This window comes from Danio rerio, chromosome 2 (assembly GCF_052040795.2).
Source record: "Danio rerio strain M-AB ecotype USA chromosome 2, GRCz13ab, whole genome shotgun sequence".
NCBI lineage: Eukaryota > Metazoa > Chordata > Actinopteri > Cypriniformes > Danionidae > Danio > Danio rerio.
Window position 1 is genome coordinate 38736768 of NC_141022.1, and position 24182 is coordinate 38760949.

Genomic DNA, 24182 nt, shown 5'->3' on the forward strand with positions numbered 1-24182 from the left:
AATGAACTTAAAGCATCCAACCTAATACAGTAAATGTTTATTTTTAAAATGCACAGTGAATCTTAGGATGCTTGAGGGCTGAGGATGATCCATCTGTCGTATCCTTCATTGCTCAAAAAACAAAGGACGTATTAGAATGCAGCTCTTACTACAGCTGCACTGGTTCTGGAAGTATTTTTTCCCCTTTCATTTTTCCCATAGGGATTTTAAAAGAGTTTTCAATAAAGTTTAATGAGCCAAACCAACCACAAGATTATTCACAACATTATACATTTTGCACAGCTTTACAAATTTTGATGTAAAGCAACAATAAGCAAAGATAAGGATACGATAATGTGTGTTTAACTGCTTAAATGAGTGAAAGAACTTAATTTGTCTGAATTTGTTCATTAGCCAATGCTAATGAAGTCCTTTAGGATGATGCAAGGCCGTTTTGGGAATACAAATGACTGCATGTATGTGATGCAGTGAACAACTTTTTAATTATCTTAATTAAATATTATAAATATATTATTTATTGATCAATAATAACAAGGTATTATTAATTATGAATATTCAGAATTAACTTGTAGTTAATTTAAGTTAATAAATATAACAATGACTTCACCTGCTCGTTTGGTTCTTTATTTATTTAGAAAGGGAATTATGACAAGGGTCTTTTACCGTTACAGTGATTTTTCTGTGAGGCAAAACAAAGACAAACGTGGTTATAGCGTAATTTATTGACTAGTCTAAGGCCCCGTTTTTCAATGACATACAAAAAAAATACCTCAAATAATCCTAAATAATAGTCTGTTTACATGATAGTCGCATTGTCACATATCTGATTTATTTCCTCTTATGAAGGAGGCCTGAAACCGATCTCTGAATAGCGAATGCATGCGGGGTTTTTTTCGCCTTTACATGATCATAGAACAGATCTGATCTGTTTCACATTGAGCAAAAAATCTTAATTGGGTCACATTAAACTGGCAGTGTAAACGGGGCCTAACATAACAAACAAACGTACAAAACATAACAACAAAAACAACATAGAAAAGCGAAGAAAATTTAGATAAAAGAAGGCAAACCTTACTCTGTCATATTCACCTCCGAACTGATTTTAATTGTGTGCATTCTCAATGCTAAAGGTATCCAAATAAAAACAAAAATGGATTTTTGCAGAAAAGCCAATGAAGACCTTTTTTTTTTTTTTGGAGTTCCTCAAAAGAACGTTTTATTGAATGAATGTGTATGGATGTTTCCCAGTAATAGATTACAGCTGGAAGGGCATCCGCTGCGTAACACGTATGCTGGATAAGTTGGCGGTCCGTTCCGCTGTGGCAACCCCAGATTAATTAATAATGGACTAAGCAAAAAAGAAAATGAAGTGAAATGCAATGCTTAGAATATCACTGTGCCTCTCCGCGATCTGTTATCCTGCTCATTCGCTCGTGTTGCCATGATTTCCATGTATTTTAACACATTTTTGGGGATCTCAGAGCCACTATGAATATGCGAGAGACTTGCGGAGCTTTTGGGAGAGGTCATGAGGTTGGATGAGACACTAGATTGGGGCAATCGCTCCACTTACCTCAAAACAGCTCAAAACACTGGAAATACAATGGCTGCACTTGCTACAAAGAGATCTTCAGTCATGTGAGTCGTGCCAATAGACTGTATTAACAGGTCACACTGCATCTGTATATATTTTAGTTTAAATGTTGTGAAGCCAGCGCATCAATCGCTCACACCTCATGCATCTTTTACCTCCTCCTGTGTTGGGGCTGCTGTAGATGCATACTATACGGGACACACGTGTGTCTTCCTCTGCTTGTAAACTCATAAACAAACACCTGCGATCAGTTCATGAAATTGGCCAGATTTGCGAGCATCGATCTAGTCATGAAATGTGATCCTCGGCCAATACCGATCTTCGGGCCAATTGATTGGAGCATCCTTAGTATAATGATTATTCATTAATTTGCTAAAAAAATCAATACATTTTCAATAGATTTGGGTGATTATCATTAAAAAGTATTTTTGAGATATTTTGGAAGAATGCTTTGTTCTATATTAATGAAATCATCTTCTAAAAGAGATGATGGAGCCCTGAACATTTACTTTTAAGCCTCCTGCTTTTATCCAGGTGATTGTGCAGTGAAAAAGAGGGGGTTTTCTGTAAAGGAGAGCATGTCTGCCAGTCCAGTCAAAAATAGAAAATGTCAGAGGAGATTATCACTCTGCCCATAGCACCAAAGCCCAGGTGTCAGACCGACTCAGTCATTCATTTTACAGTTTGCTCTTGTCCTGAGTTCTGTTGCTGATAAGGGATTAAGGAAGACTTAAAGAAAATGCCTCACTTGGGTCTCCACTGAATCAATGAACTGTATCAACACATTTCCCAATCTAATTACTAAAATGTTTTTGGATTTTTTTTTCGCTGTGGGAAAATCCTCTGGGTTATGTATCGACATTTATCAATTCTGCTTCACCAGGTGTAGCTTTGTCTCTGTTTCCATTAAAAAGGGCCTAATGGAATGGGGCTTTGAATGAAAAAGAATTGTAAATAATTTAATTTCACTGTTCTTGTGAATTATGCTGATTTCTACAGTAAGTCATCAAAATTACAGTGCCTGTGTCGAGAACACATCTGCCACTACATGAACACTACCATGATGTTTTGCGCCAATCAACTCGTGCTACAGCTGTGAACAATCTGGACTGAAACTGATACACTAGTGATAGGAAATTCGGATTATTTTACTGACTCATACCATTGAATCTCGTTCATTGAGATGAACAAATCTTTTTTTAGAGTAATTTAGTTAATTTCATTCAATTTGACAAAATATTATTAAAATGTTACAAGTTGCTTCCAAACTCAACTACAACTGCACCAAACGTTGATCACACTGCAGACAAGTCATAACTAGTACACAATAAGAAAGAGAAAATAGTAATTTACTGTTTACCTGATGTTTTATCTGTGATTGTCAGCTCACCTTTTCTGACAGGTTAACAAATTTGAGTTCCTTGTTTACATCCCATATAAGCTTAACCAATGCACACAGTCTGAGCTGAAAGGATCCATGATTAGATTACCTTTCAAGTTGGTTTTCGAGTTGTTCATTCATCACGTGACAGCATGTAAAGAGAGATGATTCAAAACGAGGACTTGAGAAATAAATGGATCAAAAAAATGTTTGAGCTCTAAATATAAATGATTGGCTTCTGTCTCCATGTGATGAAGGAGCGACTCAAACCGAGGACTCGAAATAAACGGATCAAATCTTTTTCCGGCCCTGACTGCATATGACTGGCTTCTGTCTTTCATGTGATGAATGAATGACTCAAACCTGATAGAAGACTCGAAAAAGGAACTAATATTTTTCTCCACCTGTACAAATGTGCACATTAGCGAATGAATGAATCACTCTCTGAGAGGAATCATTGTTCTCGAGTCATACAAAAGATTTGTTTAAAATGAACAAACTGTTCAAGAACAAAATTGCAGTGGTTACTGGAAGCTTTACATGGTATAGGCTGAAACGTCCAAAAAAAGTAAATTTGGAGTTTTCTGTGTATCACATGATTGCCTGGAAAACAGTTTTGTAGTTGAAGTAATATTAATAATTTAGCTGCATTTCAATTAGCAGAAACTATTTTGTAAAGTCATCAGAGAGAAGAGTGCCATGATTGGCTCAATGACCTGTCACAATGGCTGGCTATCATGCTCTTTTCTTCACTTTGATTTGCCCTGTCATTACTTCAGAGTAACTCCACCTCTCATGCTCACAATTGCCCTGGAAATTCATCAAACTAGTCGGGGGAAAAAAGTATAGACTAATTTCAACGTAGCCAACTCCCCCACTTCAGACATTATTACTGTTGAGAAAATGAACTTGGAATTACTTGGAAATTATATTCAGTGAGCGAGCTGGTATTTTACTGAGGACTGAGCACATTCAAATTAAAGCGTTCCCCTCTATGCCTGTGTTCATCATGACTCCTGCGGTGTTTACTGAGGATTCATTACATTGCTCTCTGCAATCGAGCTCATCAGTCGGGTTTCCGGATATATAAAAACTTCATTCATTATGCTCCATAGGGAAATTGATTTCTAACAATAATTGATAAACATTTAAAGGCAGGCCTGATATGAAATGTATGATCTATTCTAATTCAACTTATTTTTAAAAACAATTATTGAGACCATGAGACCACAGTGCATATCAATTTTCACTAATCAAGAGTCACACCGAGCAAAGAACGTGAGATGTTTAGCTCTGCCCACTTTGACAAATCAAGGCAAATGATGTACTAAGTGTGTGAATATATCATATATATATATATATATATATATATATATATATATATATATATATATATATATATATATATATATATATATATATATATATATATATATATATGAAAATAAATGTTAAAAAACTAAAGATACTTGTTTCTAAGCTAAGAACCAACAGTTCTCACAAATGAACAGTGTTCCATCATTGTATTTGGATTGCGTTTTGGATTGGATTGGGTTGCGACTTTCCAAGTCTTCAAGGACGTCATTCTTTTCTTCATTAAAGCGATTAAGAACATTGTGTATTTTGTCTTTTGACTGAATTTTAGGTTCTTGCGTGCAATCAAAGTGTTTTGATTGTCTTTGCAGTTTGTATGTCTGGTTCATAGCATACAACATTTTAACAAAGATTTCTTTTTTGCAAGGAATGAAAAAAAAAAAAAAGACTGTTGAAAAAGTGGGGATGCACTAATGCACTCAAACCTGATCAATAACAGCAATCAGTGTTCAAATATTTCTTAACATTCACAGATGCTGATGGCGTCTTCTAAGTTACTGAAATAGGCTTTTACTTCAAACCCATGCTTGCTCTTTCTTCTTTCATATAAATGCATCAGTGAATCATTTATTGATTGCACTGGATGTGATTCTATTGTCATATAAAACCGTTTATACGAACAAGTTAAAATAGTGGGTAACACTTTATAATCATGGTCCATTAGTTTATGTTAGTTAATGTAATTACTAGCATTAAGTATGAATAATCTTGCACAACCTTTATAAGTTATTGTTGAACATTTCCTAATGCATTATTAAAATTTATAGTTGTGCTTGTTAACATTAGTTAATGCACTGTGAATTAACATAAGCTAACGTTATTTAACTTAAATAACATTATCTGATATTAACAGAAATTAATAAAAACTGTAATAAATGTATTTCTATTTGTTTATGTTAGTACATACATTAACTAATGGACTGCCATTTTACAGTGTTAACAAATATTGCTCCTGTTGAGATATTTTCTGAAGGGAAGTGTTCTGAAGAGCTAAAATGGTCTCTTTTTGTCCACAGTGCCAATCAGAGGTCTATTTGTGGAGTTGATGATCTCACCCTAGTGCCCGAGTTGTGATGTGGGGGTGCGCCATGGCAATACAAGGTTCAGTAGTGAGCCTGGCTCTACTGTTCTTCGGGATTCAAGCTGTTCCCAGCCCCACCAGCAAACTAGTGAGGACCACAAGGGTGAGGCGACAGGTTCCAGAGGGGGGCGATCCTGCTGACAACCAGATGCAGCCTATGGTCTTCAATCACGTATACAACATCAACGTACCTGTAGAGTCCCTCTGTTCAGTGGACCTAGATGCGGTGACAGGTCCAGAGACGAACAAAACAGCATCTGGGAGTGATAAGATGCCGACGGAGTACACAGAGGAAACAGTGGACTCGGACAGCCAGGTGACCTTCACCCATCGCATCAATATCCCAAAGCAGGCCTGTGCTTGTCCTTCGGCTACCACCATAGAGCAGCTGGCAAGCCGCATAGAGATGCTGGAGAGAGAGGTGTCGCTGCTTCGAACGCAGTGTAGCTCCAGCTGCTGCGGAGAGAGCTCTGTCATGGGTGAGTCTGTAGGCAATTTCAATGATTTTATAAGGTTGCAATTGCAATGTGCAGGGGCGCATCTAATGAACTTGGCTATGCCATGTATGTTGACTCCACAGTATGATGCTGGCACAAATTGAATTGTAGGCTATGCTGGAAGTCAATATGATGAAGAATAAAGTGTCACCATGTTTTAGCCGTAAACAAAGACAGCAACATGAGTCGTTTAGTTCAAAGCTTTATTAAACCCTCTTGGGTATTCTTTCTGACATATGGTACATTGCTTCATATATAGCAAGATTGACAAACTAAAATACCAACACAAGCAAAAACTGAAAAAAATAAATAAATTTTAATCATTTTAGTGGTCAATCCCAGCTGGGCCAGTTGGCATTTCTGTGTGGAGTTTGCATGTTCTCCCTGTGTTCGCGTGGGTTTCCTCTGGGTGCTCCGGTTACCTCCACAGTCCAAAGACATGATGGTGAATTGGTTAAGCTAAGTTTGCCGCAGTGTATGAGTGTGTGTGTGAATGAGTGTACATGGGTGTTTTCCAATACTGGGTTGCGGCTGGAAGGACATCCGCTGCCTAAAACATGTGCTGGAATAGTTGGTGGTTCATTCTGCTGTGGTGACCCCTGATTAATAAAGGGACGAAAAGAAAATGAATGAATGAATGAATGAATGAATGAATGAATGAATGAATGAATGAATGAATGAATTTGAATGCTTTAGTAGAGGCTTTCTTTCTGCTATTTTAAATTCCACATACTGATAATATTTTTTTTTATTATGCCTCCATGTTATTTAAGCCTTAGAGAAGGCAAAGGTTGCAGCAGTAAACTCACTGTGAGATGGTTATTCAAAATAGTTTTTGCGGGGAGGTTTGAGATTAGGATAATTACAAAGGGGGCTGATCAAAAGGAGTGCACTAGAAAAAAATGATTCATTGGATTTACTTGATTTTTTTAAGGTACGTAATTGCAAACAATTCATATAGGCTAAATTTAAACGAACAAATAAAGTTGAACATTACTAAATGTAAGTTGTTTAAATCCAGCACATATGATTTGTTTGCTGACACTTACCTAGAAAAAAAACATCATTTTACTTTTAGAAGAGTAAAAGCATTTTTTTCAGTGTATGGTGTGATTTCTACTTAGGAGGACCACCCCAAGAGCCCATTGTTTTTGTTTATATTGTCTTGTATATTGGTCAGATAATGAAGTGTATTTCAAATAAAAGCTCACTACCATCCTTTCACACTCCTAAACAGCTAGTCAAAAATTTAGTCTGATGCAATCTTTCTTTCTTTTCTTTGTCTCCTTTACTATGCCTTTATTACGCTCATTAACTACGACTTCACAACCAACAAATAAAAGAAGAAAAAAACCAAACACATAATATTTAAACTACAAATTACTATTTACAAAATGGCTACAAAAGCAGCCTTGGTGAACATAAAAGATTTACTGATTCTAAGGTGTGCAGTTATTTTCAGATAAACATACAGCTCTGTACACTGAAATTAATTAAATCTATTGTGTCTTTCATATTAAATGTCCTACATTTTATTGGGATTAGTGGAAAAGTGTGGTGTCTGACTATAACCTGTTGTTTTTAATTTGCCTTATAGCAAAAAGCGAACTTACTAAGTAAAAAAAGTAATAGGAAAGTAACCGTTTTACTTTAAATCAGCAGTTGTCATGTCACATGACATGAAAAAAAATCTATTACTTATGTACTAATTGGTTTTTAGTATTATGCATTTGTAATGTGAGTTTGATTGCCATCTTGTGTGACGTCTATAGCCATACTGAATATAGCCTTTTACCATAGCCTTTTACCAAAAAAGCCAATGTGGGTTTTTTCTTGGGGCAGCATGAATATTTTGATTCATATTAAAATACATTTGTCATTTTCAATAAAATCAAAGCCATAACTTCAGGGTAATTTATTAATTAATATGGCTAATTTCAGAAATTTTTTGTTTGGTACAAAGCAAGATTATACTTTGATAACGTTAAAAATATAGTTTACCAGTGTCTATATATTAAACACTATTTTTACTTTGTGTTAACGGTATTTTTGTTTTTCTTGACCATAGTAAATATTTTTGATTTTGATTAAATGAAATTTTATCATTTAACCAAAATTTTATTTTGAAATTTTTTTTTTAAAGCAAAGGTTAATTATACTTTGCAAAAAAATGAGTGTAACAAATTATTTATTAGTAAGTTCCAAGTGTAATTTTTTTATTTATTCTTTTTTTTTTTTACCACATTACAGTTCACGTCATGTTATGATTTCATGGCTGTTTGTGTGTTTTTTGTTTTTCTTGAATTTTTAAAAATTGTTTCAGGGACCCATTAACAATTGTTCCTTAATAAAAATTTTTAGATTACATACAGTAAATGTGGTGAATAAAAAAAATTGGTGAATAAAGAATAATAATCAGCAACATTTACAAGACAAAACAGTACCAGTCATTGTTGGATAGGTTGTGATGTCATTGGCCATCTAAAACTTAGTATTAGTAATATGTAAAGCTTTCAAAAAGAAACAGTTCAAGTCATTTTAATTACATAAAGGCCCTTCAGTCAGACTTCTATATCCATCTCTGCATCCATAAAGTCTCATATATTAATCATTCACTGAAACTCAATAACTATTTTTTTACTACTGATATTTTTCTTTGCGCCTGTTTATGACATCATTAAATGAAAAATAAACCGAGTTATCAGGAGACAGTTGTCACCCATTGATCCATTTCCATCATAAAAATGTAAATTTGTGCCAAATGGTGCATTATACAAGAAAGATTGTAGCGTTTTATGATGTGAGATATAACACAGCACATCTTTCTGTAGCCAAATATACATAATTAAATATCATAGTTATATCATACAGGCAGGTTATTTTACAGTAGATTAGAGTTCTCTATGAATTAGTTTCAAATAGCTTTTAGCTCATTGTACTGTGGGACAAAAACAGATATGCATCCTGATCCTTCTGCCGGTTCTGATGTGACTGCAGTGCTAAGTGAAGAAGCGGTTATATTGTGCACTGACCCATAGGGACAACAGAAGTGTGGACGGTGGTGGTGTTGTGCTTGTTTAACGTCTCAAAGGGGCAGTCGAGTGGATTCACACCTGCAAACCTTGGCCGTGGAGCCCCTCCAGGGCAGCTAAAAACAGCTGAAACACTGCAGTAGTAAAGGGAAAGTCATGTTAAGCTATACAAATGAGGTTAGATTGTGAACTAGATTAATTACAGCACTGCTGCTGGATAGGTTTTCCCCTCAAGCCTTTGATAAGTTCTGTGTTTGCTAATAAGATTGCAAGATATTGCCTCAGAATTCTTAGTGTTTTTTCTACTTAGGTTTGATCTTAGTTTTACGTGAAAGGAAATTAAAGGAATAACGCAATGTTAATGATGACATTATTTATTCACAAACCTGTTTGTTTTTATTTTTTAATGATGAAAGCATATAATTTTTTTAAGAATAACTTTGACATTTTTATTTTGAAAGGCTAACATAGGGAACAGAATGGACCACAAAGATAAAATAAATAAATAAATAAATAAATAAATGACATACAATATAGGTGTATCACAAAAGTCGGTTTTGTTTGGGTAGCTGCTAAATATAAAAAAGAAGTAATTATCAATTATAACACTAAAATAAGATATGTATTATTTTTATTTATAAAAAATAATACCTCATTACTGAAGCTGGAATTTCTTTGATACGATACCTTGAAAAATAGTGATATTTTATACATTTTTTGATACTGAGAAAAAACTAAATTTAATAAAGCTATTATTAATAAGAATAATTTTTAAAAAATACACAAAATGCTAAAATGAAAACAGAAAATATGAAAATAAACCTCATTCAAACTATTCATGCAAATTTTGATACTTTAAAAAATATCGATATTCAATACCCTTTTTAATAATGCTTGGAAGCAATCCTTAAAATATGTATCTTTTCCTTTATAATAGAAACTAAAATAAAAATAAACCCTAAGTAAATTTATATAAAAAATATTTAATAATAATAATATTATTATTAAGAATAATGAATAAAAATACACAAATATAAAATGAAAACAGAAAACAGAAAAAATAAACCTCATTAAAACTATTCATTCAAACTTTGATACACCTTGAAAAATATTGATATTCAATACCATTTTCAATATTGTGAGGAAATCACAAATAAAATATGTATTGTTTTCTTAAAAAACGTAACAATATTTTAAAAAATAATAATGAATAAAATTTCACAAATCGATAAAGAAAACATAAATGAAAATAAAAGATAAACCTCATTCAAACTATTCATACAAACTTTGAAATGATACCTTAAAAAAAATATCGATATTCAATATCATTTTTAATACTGTGAGGAAACCATGCATATAATATGTATTATTTTCATTCAAAACTAAAACTAAAATAAAAAGTAAAACTAAGTCAAATAATAAAAACTAAATATTTAATAATATTATTAATAAGAATAATGATTAAAATAAAAAAACTAAAATGTAAACAGCCAAAAAAAAAAAAAAAAACTCATTTAAATTATTCAAACAGCAGTTTCTGCACTTCTAAAACCCTGTAGTCAATTTATACTGTTCTAAATCTTACATATTTGTTTGCTCTCAGGTCGCCTAGACTTCGTCCCTCAGTGCGGCCATGGCACATTCAGTATGGAGGTTTGCGGGTGTGTTTGTGAAGAAGGCTGGATTGGCAAGAACTGCACTGAGCCACGCTGCCCAGACGACTGCTCGGGCCAGGGCATTTGCATCGAAGGCGATTGTGTTTGCGACCGTAATTTCGGTGGTGAAAACTGCTCCGAGCCACGATGTCCAAGTGACTGCTCTGACAGGGGCTTGTGTATTGACGGGGAGTGTGTTTGTGAGGAGGCCTTCGCGGGGGAGTACTGCTCACTGGGCAGATGTCTAAACGACTGCTCGGATCAAGGGGCCTGTGTGAACGGAAGCTGCCAGTGCCGATCCGGCTTCCTGGGGGAAGACTGCTCTCTCATCTTCTGCGCTAATAACTGCAGCCAGAGAGGGGTGTGCAAGGAGGGCTTCTGCGTCTGTCAAGAGGGATACACAGGAGATGACTGCACTTCAGGTCAGTGTTCGACGTTTGTATCAGGGGTGTCACAATTAATCCTTTCTATGGTGCATTAGGATGCACATGAGGACGAGTTGGTACTGTTTTAGTAACAGAATACATCTGGTTATGATGTACTGATGGTTTTCTGATGCCATTTGTCATGGTACCTTACTACTTTAAATACAACATGCTACTGTTGTCACGATACTGGAATTTCTTTGATTCTAACTTTTGAAAAATAACGATATTCAATACTATTTTCGATACAACAAGGAAATCACTGCACTGCACATATTAAGCTCCAATAATTCAGAGGGAGATTGTGTTGGTCTATACATATTAACTTTAGAGTACGCTGGGCAATTAATTGAAAAGTAGTTGAAATCGTCATTCAGAACCTATAATTGACTACATTTTTCCAGGTCAGTTTTTTCAGCTACTTTTCCCACCGTGTGTGGAGTCACAAAACCCAGCTCTATTAAGGCTGATTTATACTTTTGATTCAAATGCTCGAGCGTAGTCCGGCACGGTCGCATACCCACACACCTTTCTAAAGAAAATGTAACTGCATATCGCACGTTTGCACTACATTGGCGATGATTGGACTCTGTGCCAGAGATGCCATGAGGCAGCATATTTTCTATTACAATACAAAAAATTATTTATATGAAAATATTTGTTTATAGAAGATTCAAGAAATGCACTGTTTAAAATATTATTTAAAGGATATTATATTTAGAGGAGATACTGCTTATCTTCTACTTTTAAAAACAATAAAAGTGATTAATTTTGGTCCAAAAGTGCAAGTTATTTATATAAATAAATTTAAATCTATCAAATGTATTTATTTATTTATTTATTTATATTTATGTATATAACTTGTACTTTTTATAAGAAATTAGTTAAATTAATCGAGAGATTTAAAAACTTGAGAGATTTTTTAAAAATAAAAGACTTTTTAAAAAAGTGACAGTAACTTATTAATTCCATTATTAATATTCAAATAGGAGCAGTTACCAACCTCTTAATTTTTTTATACAACTCTGCAATTCACTCTTTCACAATATCAGTAAATTAGCAGTTTTTCATATTTTATGATTCATGTTTTTTATTACTTTTTTTAGTTTATCCCAGTTATTTATGCTTTTTAGATTATGGGAGCTTGATCTTTCTTTCAACCACTTTTAACCTTGACAAGAACAAAAAGTGACTTCATTAGCCTTTTTAATAGTTTAAAGTGATATATTGCCTAGGCTGGTGTTGTGTATTACGGTACAAATATCACAGACTTAATATATAAGTATAAAATAAAATATATACAGACTTTTTTCCTGTATATTATTTCTTATACATTATATTATGTTTAAACTACTAAAATGTCAATAGAAGTTGCTTTGTTGAACTGTGCAGTTAAATTTTCATCTTTAAAAGTCAACAGAGGTCCCAGAATGCAATTTACAACCGTAAATAAACAGAAAACACTTGTGAATCACAAAATACTGTATGTTAACTGGTATATAACAGATATTTTTGACAGTGTGATGCTATTGTAATAGCAATATTAGATATTGGCAAGCATATTGGCCTGTTTGTGTTCTTTCTTGTTTATTTGTTTGTTTGTTCATTAACCAAAACTGGTTGCGGGGGTTCAGCGCTTGCCATTTTGCCATTGGATACAGAGGTGATATGGGGTGATGGTATAGTGTAGTATCTTCGCGTACAGCACGTGTGTCAACTGATACTGCTGAGAATAGAGAGCAAGAGAGCAAAGCTGCTATCGATGCTAACCAAAAGCAAGACTTTATCATTTACAGCTTGTAAATTTGCTGGGCCAGTGAAGGTACAGTAGAAGCCACAATATCAAGAGAGAAGGCTGAGAGGAAATTGGCTCAATAGGCTACATATGTAACAATATATTTTAAAATATAGGCTATTATTTAAGCCTATTAACATTAAATAAAATATTTGTCACAATACATTGAAATTGTGCTTGTGCGTGCGCGCGCGAGATAGAGAATACACACTTACTGTCAATTGTCGCTTGCAAGAAAAAGTTTTAATGCATTGCCGACTAACTGTAACATACAAAATGTGCTTAACGTCAGCACATTAAGCTTACTGTAAAATAATGTTTACGAAGAGCTGTGAACAGTGGTGGGGCATTTTAAGTTGCTTCAAAACCGCCGCAAATTGCTGCTTTCTCTTTGACACGTGTGTTTCCCACGCTGCATGGGAAAATAGCTTAATATCAAAGTGAGGCTACTGCACACCCCCCATTCATCTCCCAATTACTCCACTCAGGGTTTACAGCTTTACAAGTCATTCTTTAAGAAATGTAGCCTACTTCTTTATATCAGTCAGTGTTTTCTTTATAATATTTTTTTGTAATTCATATACAATATATTATACAATCTGTTGCTTCTATTTATGTTTTTTTTTTTTTTTTTTTTTTATATTCCCCCAACATATTCATTTGGGTTTACAAAACTTTGTACTGTGATCTTCAGTTTACTTTTTGTTAGATTTGCTTTGGTACTCAATAATCTAAAGTATATGCACAAAGATATTGCTAAACATCCTCTAGAAAATATTTATTTAAGAGAGGGTGTACTTGTACTAATATATATATATATATATATATATATATATATATATATATATATATATATATATATATATATATATATATATATATATATATATATATATAGCCATATAGTCACGATCACATTGACGATCACAGTTCAAAATTTAGTACACCCAAATTAATTTGTTGGGAGCAAATATTAATTAAAATTTTAAGAAACAGAAAAAAAAATTTGTTGAAATGTTGTAGTTTGTATTTGTTACATTTGCAATGACTTGTTTGAATTTAAATGTATTGTTGTTCTATTAAAGATGTTTGGTGTATATACAGTATATTTGCTATAAAGTGACTATAAAGTTTTAATCATTATTAAGAGGTTAAGTTCATTAAAATGGCATCAGATTACGGCAGGCAAATGTTAACATTGCTTTGATTAAGCATAAACTTAACACTGCCTGAGAGTTGCCTGAGAGGCCCCAGACCAGGCTAGTTTCCCACTATAAGTTGTTATTGGAAATTTTATTTATGAAACAAAATCCGCCATTAATAAACCTGACTTACTAAAATACGCCTGGCTGTTTCTCTAAGCTTGGTCTATAGAACAGCCCCCTGATTTATTTAATATCAAAATACATTTAAATTAAAAATAAAATTGAAGATGCAGTCAGAATTTTGAGATGTGAACTCAAACTTCAATAGCCAATTTGGATTAAAATTCTTAGTGATAAACTTATTATTATAAACTGCATTTATTAAGTGGGATGTCAGGTCTGTTTTGGGGGAAATTGCAGTTAAACATGTTTGCATCACTTCAGTAAACAGAAAGAATAAGGCTCAGCTACATATATGTCATATGTGGGTGCACAGGCGGTTTATAGCTTGTTCTTGAAACAGTTGCTCAGATAAAACTAACTTGTACTTCAGATGGCTGCTTTTAATTGGCAAAGCTTTAAATGGTAATGATCTTTAACGTTTGTAGATCTCGAACTCCCTGTAATGGAATAAGAGTAAATATCAGTACAGCTATAGAAACATGGCCACAACTAAAAGTGCCAAAATAATTGCAAACGAATGAAGATATTATATTTTACTTAAAAAAAAAAGATCATTGGAAATTACAACAGCTTTAGTGGCCAATTAGCTAGTGACTACGTAACATTAGCACACTTGTTCACTTATATAGTTATAAAGTGTGATTACAGCTCACTAAATTGGCATCGCAAAGCAGTACAAAAGAGCATTTAACCGTTCGCCAGTAAAATGAGCCTGTGCTGTATTATTTAAACATTCCACCTTATATATCGCAAGTCAATATTTAACGTCTGCCTCGCCTGGTGTTCTTTTCGCATATAAAATCCATCAAGAAAGAAATTAAGCCATAACCAAAGCCTGTTTGGGGAAACGCAAACATCATTTACACTGCATATTTTTCCTCTCAATGCGTTTAAGCCAATTGAATAAACAAGCCACTTTATTAAGTTTTAAATGCAAGCAGTATGTTTTCCTCCCGATATAAGTATAAAAATCCTCTTTGGGAAGAACAGTAGCCATTTCCCCAGTTACCAACAGACGCGGCAGATGCTAAACCCCATGGTTTGCCCCCCAGCTCCTCCAGTCATGTCTGTAAGATGGGTGACAACTCACAGTATAACACCATTCATTTGTCAAAAGTCACATTCACTGGGGAAGATGTGTCATATTAACCAGGCCGAAGCAATTTCTCCATCACGCTTACCCGGGTTCACAGCTAGTTCGTGGAAAAAGGCTGGCGAAACCCCACATCGCTGAAGACAGCTGTCATCTCACGAGTGGGAGAGGGAAGGGCAAATCATATTACCAACCAGTTCTCTCCCTCTCATTTTCTGCAAGACTGAGTGGAGGCAAAATTGCTTATTTCATTGCAATTAGGAGAAAATAGTGGGGTGTTGTGCGCGAGGGGTGGTGGAAAATGGCGAGTGGCTGCTCAATTATTACTCTCTACACTGCTTCTGAAGATTCTCTGCTCTCTTAGGTCTTCATATTATCAAGGGAATGAATTAGGATATGGCTTTTCTTTCAGTTACTCTATCCAATTTTCTCGTTTCATTAGGCCCATGAAACCGTAAGCAAAAAGCATTTTGTAAACAGGTAGCGATGGGGAGAAAAAAAAAAGACGTAATCAAGAAAAAAAGGACGTGATGAGAAGTTGCTTTTTTGAACATTTCAAACAGCTTAAATGAAATAATGTCTTTCTTTGACAGTGGCAGATTTTATTATCAGCAGATGTTTTCTCTACAGTGGATTAAATAGCATTTTTGAACAGGTTGCTTCCCCATGCTTTTGCCAAGTCTTTTAGCTATAAATCAACAAAAAAGCGATCATTAAAGAAGCAATAGCAGTTTAAGTTTTAAACAATTTGCTAAATATAGAATCAAGTGCTTCAAAATGTCATTTGAAAATGTATTATTCTAAATGTTTAATTAACTAATTAATTTAAATATAAGAAAATGTTTTACAAATGTGTTTAATCCTGTGCTAATATTATTTAAAGTAGTTTTTAATAACTCACAGTGCAGTACATGATTATTATTATTTTTGTATTTATATTAGGGATACTACTATCGATCGGCCAGAGATCGGTATTGGATGATAATCGCATTTCATGACTCAACTGATACTTGCCTCGTATTGTGAGCTGATTATAACTTTGTTTACCAGTTTACAAGCAGAGGACATATAAGAACTGAAATCTTTTTATATATCAGAACTGAAAGTTCTGTGTTTTCAACAAATTTGCCAGTTCATGAAAACCTGGCTGGAAATAATAGGAAATATTAATTATTTTTAACATGAATATTCCCTAATAAAAGTCATCATTATATGCTTATTGCAGTAAACAGTAGTTTATGGACCTTTTTTCTTTTTAGAAAATAAGTAATGGATTTATAGGTGTGCATTTTAACATCTTGTGCATCAAATATGTGCTCCGTCCAAACTTTATTGAGACATGTTGAATTCTTCTTCCATCATTTGCAATGTTTCTAAATTGCTTTGTTAGTGTTTTTTCTTACCAATTTCTCTTATCAATACTGCTCCTTCAACAGACATTTAAATGACTATAAGAAACTTTGCAAGTGCATATCAACTTACACTACCCCTAAGCCTAACCTCAACCTGACAGTCTACTTATAATCTAATGAGAATTATTTAGCATGTACTGTAGATGCAATGTAACTTAAATTCAACTAAATGCATTAAAGAGAGAGACCATCAAAATAAAGTGATTCCTTATTTTCTGTAAGACTGCTTCTGACAATTACATTTCCACTCTAAATGGTTATAAGTTAATAAACATTAGTTTAATTTGTAATGTTTAAGTGTAAATGTTTAATGAATTTTATGTAAGATTTTGTATTTATTCTCTTAGGTAAAGCAAGATATCCACTTAAGTATCATACTTGGAGGAAAAATGTGCTTTATGTATCAGAATTCAGCGTTTCCTCTAGAATTCTTTTCCAGCTGTGGCCGCAGGTCTTTTACAAAGATCTACCAACTACCTACGGCGTTATTTTAATGACAAAGTGAGAGCACAGTATTACAAGTTAAGATTGCATTCATGTAATACAAACATGCAAATCTCTTTGCTTGCACGCCGATTTTCTCTGTGCACAAAACTTCTTGCATGCACCCTTAAATGTGCGCTGCTCAATTGCAGATTTTCTTGCTCTCAAATAAAAGCTGCTGAAGTGCGATTTAGTGTGTTTGTGTAACACGTATGTCTCCAGCATTCATTAGATTTGCTGTTTATGAATGTCTCTAATAGACCTATAGAGTGGCGTTAATGCGTTAAGTGAAACGGCAATAAACTCCAGCAAGATAAAGTCATTGTATGCAGAACCACAGACCTTTATCTATAAAGTATAATTATAGAAACTGTTTATCATAACTAAAAGCTATGTCGTGTTTACTGGACGCATTGGACACCTGTCAGTAAGTCAGTCAGCATGTCACCTTAAAGGGTTAAACAAATACCGGTTACAGAAAAGTTTACGCTGTTATAATTCACTTTTTACCTTTTAAAAAGTTTTGTTGTGATTATAACCCGCTATTAAAAAAATGTAATTTTTAATAAAAAAACTGAATGTTTTGAATGGGATGTAATGTACCCATGGCAGGATCAATTTTTGACTGGCGCTCCATCATAGAAGAATGAATGTAGCAAAAACCGTGAAATTAGTACTTGGAATTGGCCTATCACCATGACAAGGAATTGGTCATCCATATTGTCTGCAAAAATCCTGATCAGAACATCCCTAATTTATATATTAAATAAATTAACTAATTAAAAAATATATTACTTTATTTTTGTCTAGACAGTATCTGCTGCATTTCCAAGATTCTTGTTCCTCCTTAAGAATAAAAAGGGATCTTGGCAGCAGCTCTGGGTGAACAGCACAGATGCTAGAGTGATAAATTTTGCTAAGTAGGCACCCTGGGACTTTTTTTTCTCTGTTTTGAGGGGTCGGTTGTAGAGGGGGACCAGAAGGGATGCCAGTCTGTCCTGTTCGTGCGGAAGAAGCTGAATTGCTTTCTCAAGTTCTTTGCTATTCCCAAGGGGCCACTTACAGCTAGTCCTATGAGCCCGGTATCAGGAGGACGTCTCATGTGTTGTGGAGACCCGAGTTGTATCTTAGTCTCTTGGGTAGCCTGAGTGGGATCCTTCAAACACTTTTTATAAGTAGCTACATTTTCTAACTTTTTTCCAAGTACATACTGGAACATCATTGTCAGGTACTGTAATACTAAATGTGGTTTGTAATAACCTCCTAAAACTGCAGTTTTGCAACTCTACTGTATAATAATACTAGCTTTGATAAACCTAAATCAGAGAAAGAGAAAGAGAAAAAGGTTATAACATTCAACCAGGGTTTGACATTAACTTTTTTGATCACCAGCCTCTGTGGCTAGTAGTTTTTCAACATTACTAGCCTCTCGCCATTTACACTAGCTACAATTTTGTTGTTAGAAAAAAATATATATTTTTATGCATACATTTGACCATACATACACTTTTTATTTAACAAAACTTTTCTAGAAAAAAAAAAATGGTTGACATTTTTTTACAACAACTATTGTCATGTATCAAGAACTATGCACAGTAGTCTGTCCTGGCTAAAGGTCCCAGATCACCATTTCAATAAGCATAAATAGGAAGTTAATCTCCTAGGGCAATGCTGTGGTAAAGGATGATAATTAAACCGTATTGTTACGTCCCGACCAGTCTAGGGTTGGTGGGAACAATAACAAGTGTAAAAAAAAACAAAGAGATAAACTTAAATACTCAATTTAGGGTTTTCCCCTTCTTCTGTCCCAACTCACAATAATCACAACGCTGATCAAGTAGTAACAATATTTATTATTTACTTAGACAACAAAGGTAGAAGCATCTCTTCGGAAGGGAATCCAGGCCAAAATAATAAACAAAAAGACAACTAACTTGCGGGGAAATAATTCTAACTTACCTGCTCAAATAAAAGTACCCCAAATAAAATTACAGCAAACTTCCCTTTCTCCCATGCTACCACAAACCAGGAGAAAACGTTTTAAAGTAAATGGCGATTCCCAACCTACCGCTTCTGTTTCTAACCAAAAATAATATATATAAATATTTAATCAGAAAAGCCAATAGATTCACATTTAACAGAGAGCCGTTTTAGAAAATAATTAAATTGTCAGTAACAGAAATCAATCAATTCACACTAAGTCAACCAACAGTTTGGGGCAGGAGATAGGAGACGCTCGGAACAACAGCAGCGACGACGCCGACGGAGATTTGCGACCTGCACCGAGCAGAAAGATCTCCCCATTGTTCCTCTCCTCCAGCTTATATACGCTCCCACACGCAACACGGCTGGACCGCAATCAAGCGCAGCTCTAGAGGGAGGGGGAGAGAGAGAGAGAAAGCTGCGCATGCTCCACAGCGCACAACACAACATCAGCTCCAAATGCATAAACAAAACACAAATCTGTATATATAATATTTATATATATAAAATTAGCAAACAAATAATTAATATGTTCTATAACGTAACAGTATTAACAAAAATAACTGTAAAAGACAGCAGCTGCTTGCACGACACTTAAGCCCTCATTAGTGAGTGAGAGTCTCTCCATGCGCATGCTCATCCTCTCATTCCGTATTCACCTGCTTTATTTTGCTCATGCGAACACAGTTGTTTTCGTCAGTCATGCTGCTTCTCGATGGGCATACTTATTGTCAAACTTTCTTTTAAGAAAACTACAATTTAAAAATTATTTTCAACCAGCCAAAGTGGCTAGTGGGTGTTGTTTTTTAACCTACCATAGCTGAGATCTACCCGCATTTGGTGGCTTGGCAGATTGTCTAGCCCTGTATACAACTATGTTAACAATCAAGGGACCACTTGAAATGCACACACGTTTGTTGTTGTTGTGAGTGTACACAACAAAAAGTAGACGCATAACAGATTCGATTGATGTATTGATCTTATCTGTACGATCAAAACTGAAAGTGTAATTTAAGTTCGTTTCAGCAGTTTGACGCCACCACAGGTCAAAACGCGTATACGCGGTCTTCGACCCCAGAGGGTTAAGGATGGGTTAAGGTGTTGAAATTAATTACAGATGTAATTACATGCAGGTATTTAATCACGCATACATACAATTTAAAAAGCATATACAGTATTAATACAATAAGTACATTGTAACAAATGATTAATATCAGTGTAAGTGCATATTAGTTATGGCCACCAAATATAAAGTGTTACTGATTTTATTCTCCAAATATATTCCAAATAGGATCTTTAATATTAATATGTCATCTTCATCTTTTTCTATGGACAGTTTTACCTCCAATGAATCTGCAAGTTCGGGGAGTGTCAGAAAACACCATTGATCTACAGTGGGAAGGCCCAGCGATCCTGACAGACTATCTCATCACTTATGCCCCCACAACTCCAGGCGGAGTCCAGCTAGAAATGAGAGTCCCGGGAAATGTTACCAACATCACCATCAAAGGTTTAAATCCGGGTCTGGAGTACAATGTCAACGTGTATGCAGTGATTGACAACATCATCAGCTCCCCAATGAACACCTTAGTCTCCACCTGTGAGTGCATTTTTCTCCTGAGTCCTCTTTTATTCAAATAACATCAGTGTTTTGGTCAGATAAAGCTATTTTTTTATGTCTGAGTCCTCTTTTATACAAATAACATCAGTGTTTTGGTCAGAAAAAGCTATTTTTTTATGTCTGAGGTGTTTTGCATAGATCTGGAATGTGACATTTTCATTGTAAGCATCATCGTTACCCAAGCATGACCCAGGTTTAATAGACCTTTATGAGAGATTACAGACTCCTTCTCAGTACCATTTGCACACACACACACACACACACACACACACACACACACACACACACACCACACACATGCCTCATGTTACGTCTTCAGAGGAACAACTGGCTGCCTTTGCCAACAGGATATGATTAGACACCCACCACCTGGTGAGTAACAGTGCCAGATTGGCAAAATGCTAGAAGGCCTTTCGCATACAGTCTCTGCCTGTCAGCCTTGAGCAAAATGCCTCAGCCTAGAATAGAACACGTCATAACAAATATTCCATTATTTGTGAAAAGCCAGTTGGGCATTCTGGAGACAATCACAAAGCACCACTGACTGGCCTTCTGTTCTGTACATTATCGTAGGTAATTTCGGGATAATAAAGATAATTGGAACTTAATGAATTTGAAAGAAATTGGTATTTGCACGTCGCATCTGGCAGGCATCATAAGCTCACTTAGGCATCTGAGATATTCAACTATTGGAGCCATAATTTCTGTAATCTTAAAAAAATGAAACAAATGTTGAGCATTATTGCCCATTTTCTGCAAATGTATGGAATAGTTGGAATAGCTAAAACTCTGCAGTTATCAATAGGAAAACATTGCAATGGATAGATGGATGGATGGATGGATGGATGGATGGATGGGTAGGTGGGTGGGTGGATGGCTGGTAAGGTGGATAAATGGATGGATGGATGGATGGATGGGTGCTTGGGTGACTGGTAATGTGGATGGATGGATGGATGGATGGATGGATGGATGGATGGATGGATGGATGGATGGATGGATGGATGGATGGATGGATGGATGGATGGATGGATGGAAGGATGGATGGATGGATGGATGGATGGATGGAAGGAAGGATTAATGGATGGATAGATGGAAGGATGGATGGATGGAGGGAGGGATGGGTAGGTCGGTGGCTTGGTTGGATGGCTGTTAAGGTGGATGGATGGATGGATGGATGGATGGATGGATGGATGGATGGATGGATGGATGGATGGAGAGATGGGTAGGTGGGTAGCTTGGTTGGATGGCTGGTAAGGTGGTTGGATGAATGGATGGATGGATGGATGTTAGACAGTCATTTTTTGGTAACGCTTTACAGTAAAGCACAACTTTGGATGTTGATAATGCATTAGGAAATGTTGAACTATGATTATTAATAAATACTGTACATATGTTGTTCATTCTTAGATTACATTAACATTAATTCATAGAACATAAGTAAATTTTGAACCATGTCTTTAATTGAATATAAAATGTATTTATTAGGAATTATTAGCAGCCATTACTTCAGACAAAAGAACTTTCTCAAAGTTCAATCCATATACTGTTTTATGTGAATAATTTGGCAAGGTGATTTTCAGATTTTCTATTAAAACTTTATTCAACAGAAAAAAAGCTAAAGATAATATTTTATTCTGTTTTTTTTATCTTGAAAAAAAAATCATATGTTTTATCAAAATACAAACTTGTACACACGTGCTGTTTAAATGTTATTAATATTACCGTTTGTGCTAAACACAGTGTCATTAAAACATTTATAAGAAATAAAAATAAAAAAACATAAACGTCAGGGTAACTTCTCCCAAACCCCAAGAAGCCCAGATTGGTTGAAAATGGTTATGCTGTTTAATATATTATTATTATATAATTTGTGGACATTTTTCCATGATTATTTGATGAATAGAGGATTTAAAACATTTAAATGACTTGGGTGTCAGTTTTAATCAGTTAAATATGTCCTCGCTAAATGATAATTGTTGCTTTTAAACTTTTAAAACGATGGTTTATGTAGGTCAACCAGATTAAGAGGAACTGAGACTGTGAGAGCTATGGTAAAAATGATTGTATGACTGCACATTTATTACTTACACACTTTTGTATGCCATCATACACTTTCAATAATCCAAACACTCCCAGAGCAGAGATGGCGTGTTTTATTACTGTTTCCATGAAATTACCTTCAAATCCTCTTGAGGCTCATGCATTGTTGACAATGAAAAGGCTGGAGGTTTACTTGTATGTACTGTGAAATGACTGTAATAGTATTTTGTGACTTGTATTCTTTGGCATTCCCGACTGCATCTATTATACAACAAATGTAAACAGATAGAAGAGACGATGCATATTGAAAGTAACTCCAAAAAAATAAAATAAAATAAAATAAAATAAGCTGCTTAGTATCCACTGCTCTTTTTACAGAGCTAAAAGCAGAGTAAAGATCTGCCTTGGCTGAGAAAAATGCTGATTTATTGAACGCACATAGGACGGAGGCCAATAATGCATCAATCTGTACCTTTCAGATCTCTCAAATCCAGACGGTTTACTCTTCAAATCCATCATGGAGACATCCGTGGAGGTTCAATGGCAACCCTTAGACTACTTGTTTGATGGTTGGGAAATAAGCTTCATTCCCAAGGTAAGGCTTTCCTTAGAAGGTCACACTTCATTTGATTCTGCCTCTGCTGTACCTTCTGGCGTAACAACACAGAGGTTCTGGAATCTTGTTGCATTTTCAGACTTTAGCGTCCACCGTGTTGTATTTGGACAACAATAAACAAGGAAAGAGCAATGTAAGGTTTTTACAGACATCTGGGCGCAGCTGATAATTTAATGCTTTTTGAAACGATGATTCGGTTTCTGACAGGTGCTTCTCAGCATGATAAATGTCAGTCTGTCTGTGTTTGAAAGAGAATTATTTTGCATCATGGCAGAAACACAATACATCCAGGCAGAGATGTTCACTAATCCCCTTTCAAATATTCCATCTGGAGAAAGGACAAAACATTTTCAGCATGTGCATACTGCACCCTCACAGGAAGAAGAAAAGCGTCCAGCTCCTGCATGCCAACAAAATGTGGAGCTTGTGCTCAGCGCATCATTATGAAATAGCAGTGGGAGACATCGCCTTATGCAAAACAACATGCGTCTTATGCAACATACCTGTCATTTCACATTGGGGTGAAACGTCTCTCCCCATGTATAAAAACCAATACACATCAGAGCGCCTGAGGTGTTTTGTTTTGTTGTAATGTTGCTATTAAGACTGGCCACAGAATCTGTAAACATATGTTCCTCTCCAGCAAAGAAACCATATCAAAGGAGGGCTTTTATGTTATGAAAGCAAAGAACGTTGGGACATTTTTACCTAAATAGCCAGACAAAATCATTTCTTCAACCAGCAGATGATTTGGTGAGTCTTTTTGCTGATC

At 35.0% G+C, this 24182-nt stretch overlaps 1 protein-coding gene across 9 annotated transcripts in view; it reads left to right on the forward strand.

Annotated features, from left to right (window-relative positions):
• tnr (tenascin R (restrictin, janusin)) overlaps window positions 1-24182 on the forward strand; it is a 239942-nt gene that overhangs the window by 147685 nt on the left and 68075 nt on the right. For all 9 annotated transcript variants that reach the window (XR_015477582.1, XR_015477583.1, NM_194383.1 and 6 more), the window contains 4 exon segments: window positions 5366-5909; window positions 10563-11036; window positions 20470-20733; window positions 23274-23389. Coding sequence is in view for 7 of the 9 variants with exons in the window: in NM_194383.1 (NP_919364.1) it covers window positions 5423-5909; window positions 10563-11036; window positions 20470-20733; window positions 23274-23389 (1341 nt within the window). In the remaining 2 variants the exon portion in view is untranslated.